Raw genomic sequence first — 24,556 nt, forward strand, 5'->3', positions numbered from 1 at the left:
GGGTGAGGAGGGTGGAGCAGGTGCCATCCATCACTGCCAGATCTTTGCCGCCCTCCTCCCCCATTCTGCAGGGCTCTGTCCTTACCTTGCTAATAGCTGTGAGGACTGAGGAACAGGACACCATCTACAGGGAAGGAAGGAAAGAACAGTCAGATATGAGAGAGAGTCCCACGGTGGTGAGGAAGAAGCCCCAGCCCTTGTGAGGCTTGTTCTGCCCCTTTAGCCTTCCTAAACCACCCAGGAGAAGCAGAGAGAGAGAAGGGAAGCACAGTGGATGTCCCAGATGAAGCTTGCCCTGGTCCGACTCTCCTCATCCCCACATAGTCTTCTGGTAATCTATGGCACCTCTGGGTGCCACCAGCACAGACTGCATCCCCTGGTCTTGGCACTGAACTACAAACCTAGATGGCTGAGATATGAGATTCGCCAGCAGCTACTATCAGGCCTCCAAGCACTGCTTGGGAGATGCCTTCATCCAAAAATAAAGAATTCCCCACGCCCCCAAAAAAGAAAGGCAGGGGACAGACCGATAACACAGCAGATAGGTCATTTGCCTTGCATGAAGCCAACCTGGGTTCAATTCATATCATATGGTCCCCCAAGCCTACCAGGAGTAATTTCTGAATTCTGGGACAGGAGTAACTCCTGAGTACCATCAGGTGTGCCCCCCCCCCAAAAAAAAGGTAGGCATTGGGCCAGAGAGAACTCCATGGGTTGAGTATAACAACAACATAACAACAGAGGCTGGAGCAATAGAACAGCAGGTAGAGCATTTGCCTTGCACGTGGTCAACCTGAATTCGATCCCCAGCATCCCGTATGGTCACTGAAGCTTGCTAGGAATAAGTTCTGAGAGCAGAGCCAGGAGTAACCCTGAGTGTCACCAGGTGTGGCCCAAAAATAAACAAACATGCTGGGGGTGGGGGTTAGAGAGACAGTACAATGGGGATGGCATTTGCCTCGAGTACAGGCAAAACAGGTTCGATCCCTGGCATTCTATTTGGTCCCCAAGCATACCAAGAATGATTCCTGAATGCAGAGCCAGGAGCAACCTCTAAGTACTGCTGGGTATGACCCCAAAACAAAACTAAGAGCACTGCTGAGGAGACCCCAAAGCACAGCCAGAAGGAGCAGTTTCCACTGGGTATAGCCCAATACCAAAAGAGAGAAAGTGAGGGGGGGAGAGGGAGGGAGGGAGGAAGCATTGCACCCACTGTGCCCAGACCCCTGAGATGACCTTAGGTCCATACAAAGATGCCAGGTCTCATGCTCACATGCCACCACACAAGGCTCCAGGGCTGCTGGTGGGCACAGGCTGGCACATGTGCTCACAGGGAAGACCCTGAACCAGGCCTGAACCCCACTGCCTGCACTCCCAGTACCTCCCTGGAACATACTCTCATGTTCTCCTGAGCAACCCAACTTCCTGCCAAAGCTCAAATCCTTTCTCTAGGCTCCAAAGAATTTCTTTTCTTTTCTTGTCTTGTTTTTGGAGGAGGGTGAGGTGGGTGGGCTATAACAGAGCTGGGCCACACTGATGATGCTCAGGGCTTATCCTTCCCTGGCTCTGGGCTCACATCAGGCATGTTCAGGGGACTGTTATGGGGAACCAAGACTCGAACCCAGACTGGCAGTGTACAAGGCAAGTGCTGTACTATCACTCCAGCATGCCAAGAAATTACCTTATACCTTTCAGAGCCCACAGGATGCCTATGGTCCCCTGAAATCAGAGGAGGACACTTTTTTCAATGATCATCATGAACTTGTCATAATACTCAGAAAGTAAGTAAAAACATACCCTTTGATCTGCACTTCCCCTTTATAGTGGCCTCCAAGACTGTCTTGAATAAGAAGGGAAGCCGCTAGTCACAGGTGGTCAATAAATTTACATGATGGTTAGATGCAGCTAAAGATCCAGTTCCTCATCACTCTAGCCACCTTTCAAGGCTCAAAACCACAAGTGGTCAGGCCGAGAGATAGTACAGGTACAGTGGGTAGGCGCTTCCCTTGTACGTGACCAAGATGGGTTCAATCTCTGACATCACCTATGGTTCCCCCGAGCCCCTCCAGGAGCGATCCCTGAACCAAAACCAGGTGTAAGCCCTGAGCACTTCTGTGTGGAGGTGTGGCCCAAAAAAACAAAAAGCAAAACAAAATCCCACATGTGGCTGGCCACTGCAGCTGTGGTGATATAGCAAAGATATGTGTGATTAGACAAAGACCATTTCTACTGCTGTACAATGTTTCACTGACCCACTGTTCAAAAAGGTTGCTCAGAAGGTAGAGTTTTAAGGGGCTGAAGCAAATAGCACAGTGGTAGGGTATTTGCCTTGCATGTAAGCCTACCCAGGACAAACCTGGGTTTGATCCCCGGCATCCCATATGGTCCCTGAGCCTGACAGGAGTGATTTCTGAGTAAGTGCAGAGTCAGGAATAACCCCTGAGCGCCATTGGATGTGACCCGAAAACAAAACAAAATAAAACAAAAAAAAGTAGAGTTTTACACAGACATATACATATATATTATTTACATGGAGTCTGTATGTGGTAAGAATTTAAGAAATACATCAGCATTTCTTAATTGAGGACCATCAGGCCTCCAGCACCCCCCTTTCAAGGAGCCCAGGTAAAAATAGCATAAATGGTTAAGGCCATGGCATGAGACTAGAGGGTTCACTGATAGGATAGAAGGGGGCATAGAGAGGAAAGGAAATCAGATGGGGCCACAATTAGAAAAAGATATTTAGGGCCCGGAGAGATAGCACAGCGGTGTTTGCCTTGCAAGCAGCCAATCCAGGACCTAAGGTGGTTGGTTCAAATCCCGGTGTCCCACATGGTCCCCCGTGCCTGCCAGGAGCTATTTCTGAGCAGACAGCCAGGAGTAACCCCTGAGCACCGCCGGATGTGGCCCAAAAACCAAAAAAAAAAAAAAAAAAAAAAAAAAGAAAAAGATATTTAAGATGAATCACACATAAAAAACTTTTTGGAGTGTGGTATTTCTGAGGACATGCTTAGACTAAGTAAGAGATTATCTGTGAACTGCAGATGAGGCAAAAAATTCACATGAGGGCCCAGGGAGTTGAATCAAAGGGTCAATATATGAGCTATGCCTGCAGGAGAATGGATTTGATCCCCAGCAACACGCAGCCTCAGGTACTGAGCACCTCCAGAAGGGACCCCCTCCAAGCAATGTGCCAGAAATAACAACTGAGTGTTGTCAGGGGTACCCAAGACCCTCCCAAATAAATAGAAATTAAAAATTCCAGGCTTAGAGCAGTGGCGTAAGCGGTAGGGTGTTTGCCTTGCACACACTAACCTAGGACGGACCGTGGTTTGATCCTCCGGCGTCCCATATGTTCCCCCACGTCAGGAGCAATTTCTGAATACATAGTCAGGAGAAACCCCTGAGCATCACCGGGTGTGGCCCAAAAAGCAAAAAAAAAAAACAAAAACAAAAACAAAAATTTTCAGGTCATAGGTCAGGACAATATAAGAATCTTGCCTTGCACACAGATGACCCAGGTTCAATCCCCAGCATCTCATACGGTTCCCGGAGCCCACCAGGAGTGATACCTGAGTACAGAGCCAGGAATAATTACCAGGTGTGGCCCAAAAACAAACAACAACAAATCCAGTCCCCATGATGCAGTTCAATGGTACTTGTTTTTGCTTTCAGGTTGTTGTATTTTGTTTGTCTTTATTTTTTTGTATTTTGTTTTTGAGACTTTTTGAGGGCTTACTCATGGCTCTGAACTCAGGAATCACTCTGAGCTAAACTAAGGGGAATACATGGGGAACACCAAATTGACTTAAGGCAAGAGCCTTGCCTACAATACTATCCCTCTTGCCTAGTGATATAGTACGTGCTTTGTATGTGTGAGGCTCTGGTTTTAATTTCTAGCACCACCCACACAACTCAAGGACAAAAGATATGGGCAGGTCCTGAATTTGCTCCCCAGTACTACTTGTTATCACTTGCCACATCCCTTACCCCCAGCTCCTCCTATGCAATGCCAGGCGCTAGGAGCATCTCTATGGATGGCCTGAGCACCCGTCAGGGCTGACACCACCATGGTGGGTATCACTAGACACCCCAAGCACTGCTGGGAAAGGTCCTCAAAAATATTAAACATTTAAAATATAATCTGGGGACAGAGTGATAGCACAGTGGTAGGGTGTTTGCCTTGCATGCAGCCAACCCAGAACAGACCCAGGTTCAATTCCCAGCATCCCATATGGTCCCCCAAGCCTGACAGGAGTAAAGAGTGCTACCGGGTATAGCCCAAAAACAAAAAAATAAATAATCTATCAGTGGGCCAAAGCGAGAGTACACACACACACACACACACACACACACACACACACACAATCAGGCTGATTAAAAAATTTTAATTATGCTTCTAGAAAATCATTAAATAGCATATTCAAAATCCAGTGGGAAAATATACCAAAATAGGGACCAGTTCAATGAGCTGGAGTAATTGCTCTGCATGCAGAAAGAAGTCCAGGTTCAATCCCTAATACTGCGAGGTCCTCCCTCACTTCTGGGTGTGGCCCCACACAATCCAAACCAGAATACAAGGACAGAACTTCAGGATAATCACCCGCTTCAAAGACGGTCTCCCCCAGAGAAAAAGCCATTTCCAAAGCTTTCAGAAAGTGAAGTCAGGGGCCGGAGAGACAGCATGGAGGCAAGGCGTTTGCCTTTCATGCAGAAGGTCATCAGTTCGAATCCGGCTTCCCATATGGTTCCCTGTGCTTGCCAGGAGCAATTTCCGAGCATGGAGCCATGAGTTTCCCCTGAGCACTGCCGGGTGTAACCCAAAAACCACAAAAAAAAAAAAAACAACAAAAAACAGAAAGTGAAGTCAGCCTCAGTGACCTTATTGGCACATTTTATAGGCAAGGCATTGCCTTCCGTGTGCACTTTCTCCATCGTGTGAACAGACCACTCTCTGTTCTGATGACTGTAAGTCGTGTTTTGGATAAACAGGAGCAAAACACACAGAGGACTTCAGTACACAATCAGCGCCGCACGCCCCCTCTCCGCAGGATGCAGGACATGCCGCAAAGCCACGGCGAGAGTCTGACAGCAGCCGTCAGAAAGTTGGGAGCCTGCCTGGGCAGGATGACCAGAACGTTCCAGGCAAGTGTTTGTTTATTTATAACTGATGTCCCCATAGCAAGAGCTTGGCAGGAAAACGAAGCCTGCTGGATACCGACCTGAAGGGGGAGCTGGCCCTTCTCACTAGAGCCTACCCCCAAAATTCCCACAAGAGAAGTCCTGATTCCACACGCTGGGAAAAAGCGTTCCTGGCTGCCCCTTACAGAATTCTGCCCGGGAATGTTCACAAACTGCGGCTACAAAACTGCCGCTACTCCAGAGACCTAAAAATACCCTCCACATGGTGAAGAGTTTTTCACAAGATCCAGCCTATGCCAGTCTCCTTGTGTCTATCACCATGGGGGCTGCTACACTCCCACAGCCCGAGACACACCCCCAGCAGCTCAAATGCCCACCATTCTTGCACACACAACCCACACCCTCTCCCAAATGCCCACAGACAGCTTGCGCCTCACAGGACGAAAGGGCCTGCTGACTCTGAAAATGCAGTGGTTACCCTGCACAGCACACAACAGGGGCTGTGGCCCCTGCAGTGTGTACTGCATCATATGGGGAGCCCTGAGTTCAAACTCTGACACAGAAAACACAACCAAAGAAATCCTGGGGGCCTGCCCTTTCTCCCTCCCTCCTTCTCTCTGTCTGTCTGTCTGTCTGTCTGTCTGTCTGTCTGTCTGTCTGTCTGTCTCTCTCTCTCTCTCTATCTCTATCTATCTATCTACCTATCTATCTCTATCTCTATCTCTATCACTCCCAGCAGTGCTCAGGGGTTACTCCTAGCTCTATGGTCAGAAATCGCTCCTGGCAGGCTCAAGGGACCATATGAGATGCCAGAATTCAAACTACCATTCTTCTGCATGCAAGGCAAATGCCTTACCTCCATGCTATCTTTCTGGCCCCTCTCTTTCTTCCCTTTCTTCTTTTCTTTCCTTTCTGTTTTTGGGCCACACCCAGTAGTGATCAGAGGTTACTCCTGACTCTGTGCTCAGAAATTGCTTCTGGCAGGCTTAGGGAACCACATGGGATGCCAGGGATGGAACTGGGTCAGCAGTATGCAAGGCAAACGCGCTACCTGCTGTGCTATTGCTCCGCCCTCCACGGAGGCCTTTCCCAGGCCCCCCCGTCTCCAGTGTACTAGGCATCTCATTTCCTCTCACCTACCACATCAGTACCTGCACATCTCAAGATTCCTTTTCTTGAAGGGCAGGGCAGGGAGGGATACAGAGCGGGTAAAGTTTGGGCCATACCTGGTGGTGCCTCCTGGTCTACTCCCAACGCTATGCTCAGGGGTCACTCCTAGGCAAGGTGAAGAAGGGACCAAATGAGGTGGTAGTGATGGAACTAGGGCTGGCAGCTAGCAAAGCAAGGCCCTGACCCTCTGTACTATCTCCTGCCTCCGCACCCAGTGAGCCACAGATGCACACTGACAACCTGGACAACCTGACCCAGACAAAACTGGTTTCCTCACAGTACCACTGCCAAAACCCAAATTCTTTCAGCACATCTAAATTGTTCCCGAATTCAGGCCTCCCGGGGCCAGAGTGATTGTACAGCGGTAGGGAGTTTGTCTTGCATGCGGCTGAGCCAGAACGAACCTCAGCTCTACTCCTGGCGTCCCAAATGATCCCCCAAGCCAGGAGCAATTTCTGAGAGTATAGCCAAGAATAACCCCTGAGCATTACTGCGTGTGGCCCAAAAGCAAACAAACAACAACAACAACAAAAATTCAGGGGCCAGAGAGATAGCACAGCGGTAGGACATTAGCCTTAGACACAGAAGGATGGTGGTTCGAATCTAGCCTGCCAGGAGCAATTTTTGAGAGCATAGCCAAGAGTAATCCCTGAGTGCTGCCGGGTGTGACCCAAGAACAAAAAAAACAAACAAAAAAACACCACAAATTCGCCCGAGCAGTGAATAGGATACTTGCCTTGGATGCAGACAACTAGATTCAATCCCTGACACCCTATGGGCTCCACTGAGTCTAGCCAGAGTGATCCCTGAGCACAGAGCCAGGAATCAGCCCTGAGTACAGCTGGGTGTTGCCCCCAAACCGAAATAATTTAAAAAATAAAATAAAATAAATGTATAATAAAATTAAATTAAAAATAATTTTAAAATTAAGTATAAATAAACAATTCCTAAATTCACATTTTTTATATTTTTTTTGTTTGTTTTCTTTTGTTTGTTTTTTGGGCCATACCCGGCAGTGCTCAGGGGTTACTCCTGGCTGTCTGCTCAGAAATAGCTCCTGGCAGGCACGGGGGACCATATGGGACACCGGGATTCGAACCAAGCACCTTTGGTCCTGGATTGGCTGCTTGCAGGGCAAACACCGCTGTGCTATCTCTCCGGGTCCCACATTTTTTATTTTTTAGTTTTTGGGTCATATCCGGCGGCACATGCAAGGCAAGAGCCTTACCATAGTGCTAGCTCTCCAACCCCAAATTCACCTTTTATTTTCTTGGCTGCTACCACTGCCCAAGTTTAGCCTGGTATAATCTTGTACTTCTAATAACTTTTATTGGGGGGGAGGGTACTGGAAAAGTGGTTCACAGACAAAATCTGTTTATAACGTATTTTATAAATAAAGTTTTATCAGAATATAGCATTGCTCAGTGTCAGTATAGAGCAGCTTTCCAACTGAAAAGACAGAACAGTGGCAACAGACTACAAAGCTGCAAAACTACAAAATAAGCTATTTGGACTTTTAGGAAAAAACAGGCAAGTGAAATGGTCTTTTTATCTTATCCACCAAACTAGTTCTCAGACTATAGCTAAGCAACTCTGTCAACTTAATCCCAACTTCCTCAAATCACAAAGTCAAGGCAATACCAGTCGAAGAGGCTGTTTTTTTGATGGGGAAGGGAGAGAACCCAATCCAGCGATGCTCAGAGTTTACTCCTGGCTCTGTGCTCAGGACTGACTCCTGTCAGTCAGTGCTCAGAGACAATATGGAATACCAGCGATCCAATCTGAATTGGCTATGTACAAGAGTCCTACCTATTCTGGTTTGTTTTGTTTTGTTTTGGGTCACACCCAACAGCACACAGGGGTTACTCCTGGCACTACGTTCAGAAATCACTCCTGGCAGGCTGGCGGGGGGTGGGGGGAGACCATATGGGATGCAGGGATTAGAACCACCGTCCTTCTGCATGCAAGGCAAACATCCTACCTCCATGCTATCTCTCCGGTTCCTACCTATTCTGACAGGCTCTGGCCACTTAAAGAGGTTGGTAACTGGGGCCGGGAAGGTGGCGCTAGAGGTAAGGTGTCTGCCTTGCAAGCGCTAGCGTAGGATGGACCTCGGTTCGATCCCCCGGCGTCCCATATGGTTCCCCCAAGCCAGGGGCGATTTCTGAGCGCTTAGCCAGGAGTAACCCCTGAGCATCAAATGGGTGTGGCCCAAAAACCAAAAAAAAAAAAAAAAAGAGGTTGGTAACTGTTTTTCTTTGGGATTAAAGAGATTACACAGAGGTTAAAGTACTTGCTTTGCATGAACCCTATTTCAATTCCCAGCACCCCATATGGTCCCTGAGTATCATCAGGAATGACCCCCTGAACACGAAGCCAGGCCTAAGCACTGAGATTTATGGACAGGGTTAAATAAAACAAAAGTAGATAATATCGGGCCGGAGAGATAGTGCAGCAGTAAAAGGTCTGCCTTGCACTTGGCCAACCCAGGATAGACCCAAGCTTGATTCCTGGCATCCCATATGGTCCCCTGAGCTTGCCAGGAATGACTACTGAGTGGAGAGCCAGGAGTAACCCCTGAGCATTGCTGGGTGTGATGTCCCCCCAAAAAATATGAAGACAGGGCCCGGAGAGATAGCACAGCGGCGTTTGTCTTGCAAGCAGCCGATCCAGGACCAAAGGTGGTTGGTTCGAATCCCGGTGTCCCATATGGTCCCCCGAGCCTGCCAGGAGCTATTTCTGAGCAGACAGCCAGGAGTAACCCCTAAGCGCTGCCAGGTGTGACCCAGAAACAAAAAACAAACAAGCAAACAAAAAAATTCTCAGAAGATATTAATTGGAGCCTATAAAAATAAAAAACACACAGTTGTTGGAAGGAAGTAAAGTGATATCCATGATGCTCCCTCAGTAACAAAACTGTAAACCATGGTGTCTAAAAGGAAAAAAAGGAAGTGTGTGTGTGTGTGTGTGTGTGTGTGTGAGAGAGAGAGAGAGAGAGAGAGAGAGAGAGAGAGAGAGAGAGAGAGAGGGAGGGAGGGAGAGAGGGAGAGAGGGAGACAGAGACACGGAAAGTATCTGCATAAAGAAACAAGTTGGGGGAGGGATTGAAGGACAGGTGGGAAATGAGAAATGGTGACAGGAAGTGAACATTAATGAAGGGATGAATGCTGGAACACTGAATGACTTAAAATCATAAACAACTTTTTTTTTTGGGGGGGTCACACCCGGTGGTGCTCAGGGGTTACTCCTGGCTCTGCGCTCAGAAATTGCTCCTGGCAGGCTCAGGGGACCATATGAGATGCCAGGATTCGAACCACATTGGTCCTGGATTGGCTGCTTGCAAGGCAAATGCCCTACTGCTACACTATCTCTCCAGCCCCCCCCCATCAACAACTTTTTAACTCTGTTATCTCAAGGTAATTTATTCTTTTTTTTTTTTTTTTTTTTTTTGGTTTTTGGGCCACACCTGGTAACGCTCAGGGGTTACTCCTGGCTATGCGCTCAGAAGTCGCTCCTGGCTTGGGGGACCATATGGGACGCCGGGGGATCGAACCGCGGTCCGTTTCCTAGGCTAGCGCAGGTAAGGCAGGCACCTTACCTCCAGCGCCACCGCCCGGCCCCAAGGTAATTTATTCTTAAAAATAAAAAGGTAGGGCCCGGAGAGATAGCACAGTGGTGTTTGCCTTGAAAGCAGCAGATCCAGGACCAAAGGTGGTTGGTTCGAATCCCGGTGTCCCATATGGTCCCCCGTGCCTGCCAGGAGCTATTTCTGAGCAGACAGTCAGGAGTAACCCCTGAGCAACACTGGGTGTGGCCCAAAAACCAAAAATCAAAAAAAAAAATATATAAATAAAAATAAAAATAAAAAGGAAAATACAGTGTGAAAAAAACATAACTTTATGTAGTAAAATTACCTTTTGGGAAAAATATTTTCAAAATCTCTAGCACTGGGGCCAAGTGATAGTATAGCAGGAGTGGAGCTTGTACACAGCTAACCTATATTCAATCTTCCACATCTCATAGGGTCTCTTAGGCACTGTCAGAAGTGATTCTTCTGAGTGCAGAGCCAGGAATAACCCCTAAGCACCGCTGGGTATGACCAAAAAGCAGGGGCTGAAGCAATATAGCACAGTGGAGTGTGTAAGGTGTCTGCCTTGAACATGGATGACCCGAGTTCGATCCCCATCATATGGTCCCTTGAGCCTGCCAGGAATAATTTTTGTACACAAAGCCAGGAGTAATCCTTGATTGCTGCTGGGTATGGCCCAAAATCAAACAAACAAGCTAACAAAAAATAAATAAATAAACATCAATAACAACAAAAATTTCTAGCACTGGGGCCAGAGAGATAGCATGGAGGTAAAGCATTTGCCTTGCGTGCAGAAGGTCGGTGGTTCGAATCCCGGCATCCCATATGGTCCCCTGAGCCTGCCAGGAGCGACTTCTGAGCATAGAGCCAGGAGTCACCCCTGAGCGCGGCCAGGCGTTACCCAAAAACAAAACAAAAAAATTTTTCTAGCACTGGCATGTGGGGAAACACTGTCAAACATTACAGAGAGGATATAAACGAATATGGCCCTTTTGTGGTTAGGCAATTTGCAATAAGTACAAGCTAATATGCATATACTCTTTGAACAGGCAATTCTGTTTCTAGGTATTGATCCTAGAGAAATGGCCCCCAATACACAGGAGATAAGTATAAGGATGCTTGATGAAACACTCAATAAACTACTAGGAACAACCTAATTGCAGAACAGGGACCCTGTGATAGCCTAATGGTTGAGTGCCAAATGCTTACAGGCATAAGGTCTTCAACTGGATCCCCAGCAACACCACACATGGCGAGCACGATAACCCCAGCCATACCTGTGTTTGTGATTCATAGCACCACAACCAAATAAATATGCGGTCCCAGTGTACCACCACCAAACCATCACAACAAAGGCAACAACCACAACTGACAGGGAAGAGGACAAAAACAAGAGTTAGTGCCAACTGTGAAATACTATTCACTTTCTTTACTCAAGGCAGACTGGAGTTCGGTCCCTGAGCCCTAGCTTATCCTGAGCCCTGCCAAGAGTAATTCCCGAATACAGAGCCAGGAGTAACCCTCGAACACCGCCAGGTGTAGCCCAAAAGCAGAAAAAAAAAAGGAAAAAAAGAAAAAAAAGAAAAAGTTTCTAGGGCCAGACCCAAAAATAACAAAATCAAAACTTCTATTTTTTTTGGTCTCACTAAGAGTAATGATCCCTTGAGAATTGAACTAAGAATAGCCCCAGAGCATGGCCAGGTGTGACCCAAAAAGCAACACAAAACAAAACACATGGGTAAATCTCAAGAACATTTATGCTAAAAGAAGACAGAGAGGGCCCGGAGAGATAGCACAGCGGCATTTGCCTTGCAAGCAGCCAATCCAGGACCAAAGGTGGTTGGTTCAAATCCCGGTGTCCCATATGGTCCCCCGTGCCTGCCAGGAGCTATTTCTGAGCAGACAGCCAGGAGTAACCCCTGAGCACCGCCGGGTGTGACCCAAAAACCAAAAACCAAAAACCAAAAAAAAAAAAAGAAGACAGAGAAAGAAAAGTACATAAACACTGGTAAAGGATATTGTATATTGTATGATTTTAACTGTGGAAAAAACAACAAATGTATTATGAACAATCTTATAGCCATGGTGTTTAAATAAAGTAATTAATAAAAAAATTTTTTTTTTTTTTTTTTGGTTTTTGGGCCACACCCGGTAACGCTCAGGGGCTACTCCTGGCTATGCGCTCAGAAGTTGCTCCTGGCTTGGGGGACCATATGGGACGCCGGGGGATCGAATCGAGGTCCTTCCAAGGCTGGCGCAGGCAAGGCAGGCACCTTACCTCTAGCGCCACCGCCCGGCCCCGTAAAAAATTTTTTTTAAAAAAGTGCATATTGAGGCAAAGCAACAGCGTGGAAGGCATTTTTTTTGCCTTGCACGTGACCAACCTGGATTCGATCCCCCTCACTCACCAGGTCCTTTAGTGCAGAGCCAGGAGTAAGTCCTGAGCACCACTGGATGTGGCCCCCAAATATAAAGAAGATACAACCAAAAAAGAAAATTACATTTCGGGGCCGGAGAGATAGCATGGAGGTAAGGCATTTGCCTTTCATGCAGGAGGTCATCAGTTCGAATCCCGGTGTCCCATATGGTCCCCCGTGCCTGCCAGGAGCAATTTCTGAGCATGGAGCCAGGAATAACCTCTGAGCAGTGCCGTGTGTGACCCAAAAGCCAAAAAAAAAAAAAAAAAAAAGAAAATTACATTTCAATGAAATACAAACCTAATTATTATGTGATGAAATTTAGTGGCTATAAAACAGAATAGGAAATGTCCTAGGTGGAGAACAGTATATCTGATATGCTATTTTTGATAACATACAGCAGATAAATTCACGGAATTAACTTTCAGATCTGTTCATCCTATTGCATGTTAAACATAATCTGGGCTGGGAAGGTAGAATAGGAATGAATGAAGACATTTGCCTTGCGTGTGGCCAACCCCAGTCTGCTTTCAGACATCAATCACATGGTACATAAGCAGAGAGCTGAGAGTAGACCCCCAAGGGAGGCTTGAAAACCCTAAAACAAATTGATAAATGTTCACTAGTCGTGGAACAGATAGCTAGCTCTAAGGGCTAGAATCCATGCTTTGCTTACATGAGACCTATGTTGGAGCTCCAGCCCACATGGTCCACTAGGAGTGACTCCTGAGCACTCTCAGATGTGGCCCCCAAATCAAAGAAACAACCAATAAATTAACACTAAGATGGGGACTGGGATGTGGCTTAGTGGCAGAGCACTTTCGTTGCAAGTATGAGATTTTGGGTTTGAGTCTTGGTACCACCAAAAAAAAAAAAACAAAGGGAGATGATTCAAAGGGCAGGGCAGGAGCACATGCTTTCATATGAGAGATCTGGGTTCAGTCCCAGCATTGCATGGTCCCCTCAGCACTGCCAGTTATGACCCCAAAATACACATTAATTCATTAAAATAAAACAAAGCTGTCATTTGCCCCCGTTTTTGTTTTTGTTTTGTTTTTTTTGTTTTTTGTTTTTGCCATGGGCAGAAAGGCTGACACACAGCAGTGCTCAGGATTTGCTATTGGTTCTATGCTCAAGAGTAATTCTGGGGCCGGTGAGGTGGCGCTAGAGGTAAGGTGTCTGCCTTGCAAGTGCTAGCCAAGGAAAGATCATGGTTCTTTTTTTTTGTTTGTTTGTTTTGTTTTGTTTTGTTTTGGCCACACCCAGCGTGCTCAGGCGTTACTCCTGGCTGTCTGCTCAGAAATAGCTCCTGGCAGGCACGGGGGACCATATGGGACACCAGGATTCGAACCAACCACCTTTCGTCCTGGATTGGCTGCTTGCAAGGCAAACGCCGCTGGGCTATCTCTCCGGGCCCAAGATCACGGTTCGATCCCGATGTCCCATATGGTCCCCCCAAGCCAGGGGCAATTTCTGAGCGCTTAGCCAGGAATAACCCCTGAGCATCAAACGGGTGTGGCCCCCAAAACAAAAACAAACAAACAAAAAATAAATAAGAGTAATTCTGACAGCACTTGGGCAACCATGTGGAATGCCAGAGATTGAACCTCAATTTCCATGTGCAAGGTAAGCACCCTGCTTGCTATGTACTATCTCTCTGGCTCTATTTCTTTGTTTTAATTTGAGTTGGGGCTACCCGTGGCAGTGCTCAGAGACTTTTTGTTTGTTTTTTGCTGACCACATCCAGCAGAACTCAGGGATCACTCCTGACTCTTGCTCAGAAATCACTCCTAACAGGAGCCAGAAAGATAGCACAGAAGTAAGGTGTTTGCCTTGCATGCGGCCAACCCAGGAGACAGTGGTTCGATTCCTGGCATACCATATGGTCCCCCGAGCCTGCCAGGGACGATTTCTGAGGGCAAAGCCAGGAAGGAGTAACCCCTGAGTGCTACTGGTTGTGACCCCACACACACACCAAAAAAAAAAAAAAAAAAAAGAAATCACTTCTGGCAGGCAAGGGGAACTTATAGGATGCTCAGGTCAGCAGCCTCTATGGCAAATGCTCTACTATCTCTCCAGCTTCTGAGAGGCTATTCTTTTTTTTTTTTTTTTTTTTTTTTCTTTTTCGCTTTTGGTTTTTGGGTCATACCCGGCACTGCTCAGGGGTTACTTGGAGCTCTAGGCTCAGAAATCGCCCCTGGCAGGCACAGAGGACCATATGGGATGCCAGGATTCGAACCACCGACCCTCTGCATGAAAAGCAAGCATCTTATCTCCATGCTATCTCTCCGGTGAAAGGCTATTCTTGACTCTATTTTTTTTTTCTTTCCTTGTTTTGAACCATATTCAGTGATGGTTAGGAGTTAATCCTGACATTCCACTCAGAACTCATTCCTGGCTATGCTGAGGGGAACATTTGGGATGCCAGGGATAGAAACCAGGCTCTAGGTTCACCAAAACTAGGTGCGCAATGAACCACCAAGGGAATGGCAGGAGTGCAAAAAAATAAGACTTAGGGGCTAGAGTAATAGCACAATAGCTAGGGCATTTGCCTTGCACATGGCCAACCCAGGTTCAATCTCCAGCATCCTTGATGGTTCCCTAAGCACTGTCAGGAATGAACAGAGTGCAGAGCCAGCAGTAACCCCTTAGCACCACCAGGTGTGGCCCCAAAACAAAATAAAATGAATAAAATATAAGGACATATTGTTCTTTGGAGGTAAGGAAGTTAAGGTCACACCTTGTAATGCTTAGGTGGCTACTTCAGACTCAGGGCTCAGAGGCTGATCCTGTGGTACCATGGATCCCATCTGAACCTCCTGCATGCCAAATATGTGTCCAAGGCCACTGAGCTCTGACCCTGCTTTTTAATTTAATTTTATTTTATTTAGGGGTCTATCCAAGCAGTGCTCAGGTGGCCCTGCTGATTCTCAGCCAATCAGGCTGGTGGTTTATAGCTGGGGCCTAAAGATGCAAAACCTGAAGTACAGGGTCCACCAGGACTGCTCAAGTGGCATTTAGGACCATACTCAGAAGTGCACAGCAGCCTCCTGGTCTACATCTGACAGTCCTGGGGATTAGGCAGGCATGTGATGCCTGGGGTTGGGTGTATAAAAATTATGTGCCTTGGGCCCGGAGAGATAGCACAGCGGCGTTTGCCTTGCAAGCAGCCGATCCAGGACCAAAGGTGGTTGGTTCAAATCCCGGTGTCCCATATGGTCCCCCGTGCCTGCCAGGAGCTATTTCTGAGCATGAAGCCAGGAGTAACCCCTGAGCACTGCCGGGTGTGACCCAAATACCAAAAAAAAAAAAAATTATGTGCCTTAGGGGCAAGAGAAATAGTACCAACTTAAGATGCATGCATCTTGTATACAGTAGACTCCAGTTTGATCCACCGCACTGTGTAAGATTCTCCAGCACCACCAGGAGTGGTCCTGAGCACAAAGCCAGAGGTAAATCCCAAGCACTGCTGGATGTGGCTAAAAATCAACTCTTCTGGGGCTGGAAAGATAGCATGGAGGTAGGATGTTTGCCTTGCATGCAGAAGGTAGGTAGTTCGAATTCCCGCATCCCATATGGTCCCCCGAGCCTGCCCGGAGTGATTTTCTTTTTTTTTTTTTTTTTTTTTTTGGTTTTTGGGCCACACCCATTTGACGCTCAGGGGTTACTCCTGGCTATGCACTCAGAAATCGCCCCTGGCTTGGAGGGACCATATGGGACACTGGGGGATGGAACCGCGGTCTGGTCCGTCCTACGCTAGCACTTGCAAGGCAGACACCTTACCTCTAGTGCCATCTTCCCGGCCCCCCAGAGTGATTTCTGAGTGTAGAGCCAGGAGTAACCCCTGAGCACTGCTGGCAATGACCCAAAAACAAAACAAAACAAAACAAAACAAAACAAAAAATCACCTCTTCTCTCCCAAATATATGAAAGTCATGTGCCTTATCTAATCTCTGTATAATCTCCCTACCCACTACTGTAATTTTTTTTTTTTTTTTTTGGTTGTTGGGCCACACCTGGTGATGCTCAGGGGTTACTCCTGGCTATGTACTCAGAAATTGCTCCTGGCAGGCCCGGAGAGATAGCACAGTGGTGTTTGCCTTGCAAGCAGCCAATCCAGGACCAAAGGTGGTTGGTTCGAATTCCGGTGTCCCATATGGTCCCCCGTGCCTGCCAGGAGCTATTTCTGAGCAGACAGCCAGGAGTAACCCCTGAGCATCGCCGGGTGTGGCCCAAAAACCAAAAAAAGAAAAAAAGAAAAAGAAATTGCTCCTGGCTTGGGGGACCATATGGGACGCTGGGATCAAACTGTGGTCCATCCTAGGTCAGATGCATGCAAGTCAAACGCCCTACCTATGCATCACCACTCTAGCCCCGCACTACTGTACTTTTATTTTGTTTTTTTGGTTTTTTGGGCCACACCCATTTGATGCTCAGGGGTTACTCCTGGCTAAGCACTCAGAAATTGCCCCTGGCTTGGGGGACCATATGGGACACCGGGGGATCGAACCGTGGTCCTTCCTTGGCTAGCGCTTGTAAGGCAGACACCTTACCTCTAGCGCCACCTCGCCGGCCCCATTTTGTTTGTTTTTGGGACACACCCATTTCTTACTCCTAGGTCTATGCTAAGAGATCACTTTTTTTTTTTTTTTTTTTTTTTTTTGGTTTTTGGGCCACACCCGGCATTGCTCAGGGGTTACTCCTGGCTGTCTGCTCAGAAATAGCTCCTGGCAGGCACGGGGGACCATATGGGACACCGGGATTCGAACCAACCACCTTTGGTCCTGGATCAGCTGCTTGCAAGGCAAACGCCGCTGTGCTATCTCTCCGGGCCCAGAGATCACTTTTAATGAGGCTGTGGGGAATCATATGGGGTGTCAGGGATAAAACTCGGGTCGATGTAAGGCAAACACCCTACCCACTGTACTGTATCTCCAGCTCCTTCCTTTTGTTACTTTTTTGTGTGTGTGTGTGGTTTTTGGGTCACACCCGGCAGCACTCAGGGGCCATTCCTGGCTCCAGGCTCAGAAATTGCTCCTGGCAGGCACGGGGGACCATATGGGGCGCCAGGATTTGAACCGATGACCTCCTGCATGAAAGGTAAACGCCTTACCTCCATGCTATCTCTCCAGCCCCCCTTTTGTTACTTTTATATAAATTCATATGTAGCTTTAAAATTCATACATTTTAGGAACCTGAGTAATAGTACAGTGAGTATGGCATTTGCCATGCATACCACCACCTGGGTTAGATTCCTGGCATCCCATATGGTCCCCAAGTCCCACTGAACACAGAACTTAGAGGAAGCCCCAAACACAGCCAGGTGTGACACACACACAAATTCTCCATTTTAATATCTAAAATGGTACATACAGGGCCAGAGCAATAGCATAGTGGGTAGAGCATTTGCCTTGCATGTGGCTAAACTGAATTTGACCCCCAGCATCCCATATTGTCCCCGAGCCTGAGTTTGCAAAAAGTGATTTCTAAGCACAGAGCCAGGAGTAATCCCTGAGCGATGCCGGGTGTAACCAAAAAAAAAAAAGTGAATACAAGGTAAGTACAGAAAAAGATTATCAACAAAAACTCTCCAGAGTCTCAAATGGGGGAGGGGACACACCCAGAAGTGCCCAGGGGCCATTCATGCTTGGTTTGGTGTTTAATATTGTAAAAAGTGGCACATGTGCTCCCTATGCCCATGAACATGGTAGTTGCATGCACAAGTCACCACATCTCCCCTCTTGAGATGTGGACTTTCATACTTTCACACTGGATTGTGTACCAGAGCCCTCTCAACCTCTGGAGAAGCCCACATTCTCTCTTAAGCATGTTACTCTTTCCCTTTCTTATCCTTGTCCTCCCCTTCCTCAGCACCTTCCAATAAAACCTGTTTTTACTTAAACAAACAAAAACATTATAAAAGGTTCCTGAGACCTTCTGCCTTCACCAAACCAAAATATTTTCAGTTCCTAAAACATGTAAATTGTGCCTCTTCAAACTGCATACGTGCTCTTTATCAATTGACCTTGATAAGCTTCTACTCAAAATTTGAGCCTCCATTTGAACACTTCCTACTCAGATTGCTCAAATTGAGCTCAAGCTGACACTCCCATGAGACTCTACAAACCCGTATCCTACACCCAGCCTGTGACCACTCACTGCCATGTCCAGGTGACCCACCATAATCCTTGGAGCTTGAGAACAAGTTCTTGCATTCAACTCTATCCCCGTGGCCTATGAAAATGGTGATGCTTAGACATTGTGGTGAATGTTATCATCTTCATAACAAATTTCAAGTTCAAAGACGTCATGTGTTCAACGAATTGACCTAGAAAGCGCAAGGTGCCACCTGCACCCCCAATCTTTGACCTCAGATCCTAATTTTTGGAGAAGGTGGGCAGTTTACCTGGGAGCTAATGGCATACTTCAGATAAGACAGGATGAGTGGATTGGGGGAAGGTCCGATCATGGCCTGCTCCAGGAGTGCTTCTGCAAGGGGAACAACAGAGGAGGACTGTGTGATTACCACTTTTCTGGGATCACCCTCCCACACCCCTCCTTCCACCTCTTCACAGAGACCTGCGAGGTTGAGAATGTCCCAGGTGGCTCCTTTAGGGAAGAACTTCTTCATGTTAATTGCCCACTGGTAGTCACTCCATCGCTCCTTCCAGGCTTGCAAAATTGCTTGCTTCAGATTCACCACCTTCATGATTTCACGGACGAGGCGGGGCCCGTGGATGTCAGTTTGGAGGTGGGGAAAAATCTTGAGAGACAGGGAAAAGGCGATTTTGAAGAAGGGAGGAGGGGGGCGGGCAGAATGGACTTGGATGGAGGAAACACAGGAAGACTAGCGAGGAAGAGGAAGAAGAACTAGAGGCGAAGCGGGTAAGGTAGGGACCCTACCCCCGTTCCATTCTCCAGATCCCCTTTCCTGGAACCCAGAGCACTGACTTGCAAGAGGATGCCAAAATGGGTTTGATGTACAAAGCGTGTAGCCTGGAGTTAAGCCAATTCCAATTGGCTAATTACTGGCTGCATCTCTCAGCCGCTGTTCTCCCAAATTCCCATTTTTCCCGTCTTTCTCCATTTTCCCCCAACCCTAAAACTGTCTTCCCTATCTTCATCCCGCCCTCCCCATCTTTTCCAAAATGTAAGCCTACCGGACCATCTAGCTCTAGCGCCTAGGTACCGCCATCTTGGCACTTGTCAAAGAGCTAATTCCCTATTGGCTGGGAGCAAAACGCACGGACCAATAGGAATGGACAAAGCGGCTGCTTTCACCGAGGTGCCTTCTGGGAGTTGTAGTTCCTAACACTGGGAGCTTGAAGAAACCAAGGAACTGAGTTAGCCCGGCCGGCGTTATTTCTCCCCGTTAGGGAGGAAAAGAGACAGAAACAGAAACAAAATTTTCTGATTTTTTTTTTTCTGAAAATTCCAGAAGCCGAGGAGGTGGTGATGGTCTGGCAAGGCCTCTGGCCTACAGCCCACGCCCAATGACGTCACTGTCTACCGTGCATTTCAAGCCCATTCCCACACCCTTTCATTACCCGCTGGCCTGAGAGCACTGCAAGGAGTGTGACGTATATTTAGTAACATGGTTCTTGCTCTTTCTTAGTTTTCTGTTTATTTTTTTATCTAAGTCCCTGAGTCTACCAGAGATCTCATTACCATACCTGTGCTCCAATATTGATTTTATTGAGTCAGTGGCACACCTTTTTCCCATCATCCTTCCCACTGCATACTGCTTGATTGAATGAAGGGAACAAGGAGGAATCTGAAGTTGAGGCTATTAGAAGTAGGACGATTGAGAAACGGTCCCAGGATGATTAATGGCGGAGCCATAATACAGCGGGTGGGGCTCTTGGCTTAGCAAGATCTAACCCAGGTTAGATCCATATCATCCCATTATGGTCCCCTCAGCAATACCAGGAATAATTCCTGAGTGCAGTACCAGGAATAACCCCTGAGCATCGCTAGGTGTGGCTAAAAAGGGGGTATATATATTACATAGATACATATATAAGATCATTAAATGTGACCTAGCATGTGATTCTGAAATTGAAAACATTATTGGTGGATTGGGGGAGGAGAGACAGAGAGAAACAGACAGAGAAGCTGAGAGAGAGAGAGAGGAGAGAGAGAGAAAGAGAGAGAGAGAGAGAGAGAGAGAGAGAGAGAGAGAGAGAGAGAGAGAGAGAGAGAGAGAGAGAGCACATGTTAGTGGTCTAGGCTCCATTCCCAGCACTGCATAGCCCCCATCGCTGCTGGAAGAAGGCCATAGGCACAAATCAGAAATAGCCCTAGAGCACAGCTGAGTGTATTGAGTGTATCTCAAATCCAAACCAAAGAGATTGGTAAAAACTGAAGTGTGTGGGGCCAGAGCGATGGCACAGCAGTAGGGTGTTTGCCTTGCACACACCTGACCTAGGATGGACCATGGTTTAATCCTCAGGCAGCCCACTCCAAGCCAGGAGTGATTTTTGAGCTCATAGCCAAGAGTAACCCCTAATCGTCACCAGGTGTGGCCCCAAAACAAAACAACAACAAAACAAAAAATTACTGAAGTTTGAATAAAGAATGACTAAATTGGGGCCAGGAGATAGTACAAGGGTATATACCTTGCATGCAAGCTATGGTTTTGACATTGTTTTGTTTTGGTGCTACACCCAGAGGTGTCAGGTGTTGTCTTAATATAAATTAAAGATTCCTAGAGTTGGTGTGAAGATGTTGAGGCCTTTCTGGACTCGACCCGGATCCCACAACCCCTATGATCTGGCAGGTCTGAAGGTGGCAGGGTGAGGGCGGAGAGATTCACAAAGCAGTCAAGTGAAGTTCCAGGAGTCAGCCAGCTTGATTTCACGGCCCCTACCACCATGCACACCTCCTCATGGCCTCTATACTAAGCTTTTTTCTAGCAGCTACTTCTCTACTTCTACTGGGCTCTCTTTGCCTCTGTCTTCCTTTCAGCTGCTTTTACCAGGCTTCCTAATTGGCTTCCAGGCTGACTAACTCCTGTTGGTGATGCCACTGATGCTGCTGCTGCTGAATCTGATGCTATATCTCTGATGATGATGGCTCTTCTGATGATGCCCCTCATGATGATGCCTCCCTTCCATTTCTCTAACTCTCCTTCTTATCCTTCTCATCTCCTTCTTATCTCCCCCCTGCAGACTCCTCTACCAGCCCATTCCAGGTGTGGGCAGTTCTGATCATTCAGGTGGGATAAATAAGAAGTTGGGGGAGGGGATATCCACACTCAGGGGCCACTCCTGGCTTTGCACTCGGGATTTACTGAAGCAGGCTTGGGAGACCATACAGGTGCTAGGAGTCTAACCTGGGTAAGTCATGCAAGCAAATGTCCTGGCAGCTCCACTATCACTCTGGCTCCATGGTTTTGGCATTATTGTTTAGTGGTTTGTTTGGGGGGTTTTTTTTGGGGGTGGGAAGTCTGTCTGTGCTCAGGACTTACTTCTGGTTCTGCTCTCAGGGATCTTTTGGTTTTGGATTTTGAGTTTGATTTTTGGGTTACACCGGCAATGATCAGAAGTTACTTCTGGCTCTGTACTCAGTTATCACTCATGGACTCACTCAGGGGATCATATGGGATGATAGGCATAGAACCAGGGTCTGCAGCATACAAGGCCAACACCCTACCCACTGTTCTTTTTTGTTTTGTTTTGTTTTGTTTTTGTTTGGGGGCCACGCCTGGTGACGCTCAGGGTTACTCCTGGCTATGCACTCAGAAATAGCTACTGGCAGGCTGGGGGGACCATATGGGATTCCGGGATTCAAACCACAGTCCATCCTGGATCAGCTGCGTGTAAGGCATATGCCCTACCACTGTGCTATCTCTTCAGCCCATACCTTTTGTTCTATTACTCGAGCCCCTCAGGGATCACTCTTGGAAGACTTGGTGGTTCATATTCCCTAAAAAAAGAACTATGTCAGCCCTACAAGGCTGGCCGGAGTGATAGAACAGCGATAGCCCATTTGCCTTGCACGCTACTGACACCATGTGGGACGGACCTGGGTTCAATCCCCAGCATCCCATATGGTCCCCTAAGCCTGCCAGGAGCGATTTATCTAAGCACAGAGTCAGGATTAGCCTCTGAGCACCGCTGGGTGTGGCCCAAAACATAATAAAACAAAATAAAGCAACCCCTCCCCCACAAAATAGCCCTACATGGCAAGGTCCCTACCCTCTGTACCATCTCTTCAATCCCTGGACAACAAGGATTTTATTCCAAGCATCACAGGATAAAACCAGGTAATGCCCAGCACTTGCAGACCTACCTGGCTTGCGTGATCCTCTGGCCCCTAGGGCATTGAACCTTGCTCTAGACCCAGTTAGCCAAGAATCACCAGAAGTAATTCCAAGCCTCCTGAGTACCATTTGGGATGCCAAAAAAAAAGAAGGAGCTGGAGCAGTGGCACAAGCCATAAGGCATTTGCCTTGCATGCACTAGCCTAGGACAGATCATGGTTTGATTCCCTGGCATCTCATATGGTCCCCCAAGCCAGGAGCGATTTCTGAGCACATAGCCAGGAGTAACCTCAGAGTGTCACCGGGTGTGGCCGAAGAAACAAAACAAAATAAAAAAAGAAAAATGGACATTAGTCAGTGGTAATAATATGGATATTATTTCGTTAGTTGCTTTATTGTTGCTACTGTTTGATTTGGGAGCCATATTTGGTTGTGCTCAGGTTTTACTCCTGGCTCTGTGCTCAGGGATCACTCTTTGCAGCACCCAGAGACCTATGTGGTGCTGGGAATTAAACCTAGGTCAATTGCTTTTTTTTTTTAATTTTTGGGTCATACCCAGCAGTGCTCAGGGGTTACTCCTGGCTCTATGTTCAGAAATCACCCCTGGCGGGCCGGGCGGTGGCGCTAAAGGTAAGGTGCCTGCCTTGCCTGCGCTAACCTTGGACGGACCGCGGTTCGATCCCCCGGTGTCCCATATGGTCCCCCAAGCCAGGAGCAACTTCTGAGCACAAAGCCAGGAGTAACCCCTGAGCGTTACTGGGTGTGGCCCAAAAACCAAAAAAAAAAAAAAAAAGAAATCACCCCTGGCAGGCAAATCCAGGATTTGAACCACTGTCCTTCTGCATGCAAGGCAAACGCCTTACCTCCATGCTATCTCTCAGACCCCGTGGTCAATTGCTTTAAGGTGTTTTGCCTGCTATACTATCTCTCCAGCCCCTGTGATTTTGTTTGATTGGTTGATTGGTTGGTTTTATATTGTTTTTATTACGATGTCAAGGTTTGAACTTAAGACAAACCATGCACTTTACCACTGAGCAACACCATGTCCCTGTTTTTTAGTTTTTGGGTCACACCTGATGATGATGTTCAGGGATTACTCCTGGCTCTGTGCTCAGGAATCATCCCTGGCAGCAATCAGGGTAGCAAATTGGATGCTGTGATCCAACCTAGGTTGGTGAAGTGCACTGCAAGCACCCTAATCAGTGGACCTGTTCTGTTTTTGTTTGTTTTTTACCACACCCTGCAGTGCTCAAGGGCAATTTCTGGCTCTCACCCCTGGCAGTGTTCAGGGGACTGTGATCCAGGGATTCAAACCAGGGTCACTGTCATTGTGGTCACATGTAAGGCAAGTGTCTCTTCCTGTATTTTTTATAGCCCCTGATTCATTAATTATAACAATCTACCAAGCAGGGGCTGGAGAGATAGCACAGTGGTAGGGCATTTGCCTTGCATGAGGCAGACTTGGGATGGACCGGATTCAATTCCTGGCATCCCATATGGTCCCCTGAGCTTGCCAGGAGTAACTCTTGAGTGCTGCCAGGAGTGGCCCAAAAACAAAACAAAATAATAAAATAAAACAATGGGGCCGGCGAGGTGACACTAGAAGTAAGGTGTCTGCCTTGCAAGTGCTAGCCAAGGAAGGACCGAGGTTCGATCCCCCGGTGTCCTATATGGTCCCCCCAAGCCAGGGGCAATTTGTGAGCGCTTAGCCAGGAGTAACCCCTGAGCATCGAACGGGTGTGGCCCGAAAAACCAAAATCAAAAACAATAAAATATAAAAAAAAATAAATAAATAAAACAATGTACCGGGCCCGGAGAGATAGCACAGCGGTATTTGCCTTGCAAGCAGCCAATCCAGGACCAAAGGTGGTTGGTTCAAATCCCGGTGTCCCATATGGTCCCCCGTGCCTGCCAGGAGCTATTTCTGAGCAAACAGCCAGGAGTAACCCCTGAGCATTGCCAGGTGTGGCCCAA

The 24,556-nt window shown here is 47.5% G+C and overlaps 1 protein-coding gene across 3 annotated transcripts in view; it reads right to left on the reverse strand.

The window, feature by feature from the left end:
- MED24 (mediator complex subunit 24) overlaps window positions 1-19,585 on the reverse strand; it is a 36,218-nt gene extending 16,633 nt beyond the window's left edge. Inside the window, exons 1-4 of one of the 3 annotated variants that reach the window (XM_049779042.1) lie at window positions 19,569-19,585; window positions 18,898-19,081; window positions 18,725-18,807; window positions 86-124 (exon numbers count right to left, since the gene is read on the reverse strand). In XM_049779042.1, the coding sequence (XP_049634999.1) occupies window positions 86-124; window positions 18,725-18,807; window positions 18,898-19,027 (252 nt within the window). In that variant the 5' untranslated portion in view covers window positions 19,028-19,081; window positions 19,569-19,585. Of the gene's footprint in view, window positions 1-85; window positions 125-18,724; window positions 18,808-18,897; window positions 19,438-19,478; window positions 19,519-19,568 lie in introns of those variants that run through there. The other 2 variants (XM_049779041.1, XM_049779043.1) reach the window with 2 other exon arrangements.
- Between the last annotated feature and the right edge of the window lie 4,971 nt (window positions 19,586-24,556).

Source organism: Suncus etruscus, chromosome 1 (genome assembly GCF_024139225.1).
Source record: "Suncus etruscus isolate mSunEtr1 chromosome 1, mSunEtr1.pri.cur, whole genome shotgun sequence".
Lineage (NCBI taxonomy): Eukaryota > Metazoa > Chordata > Mammalia > Eulipotyphla > Soricidae > Suncus > Suncus etruscus.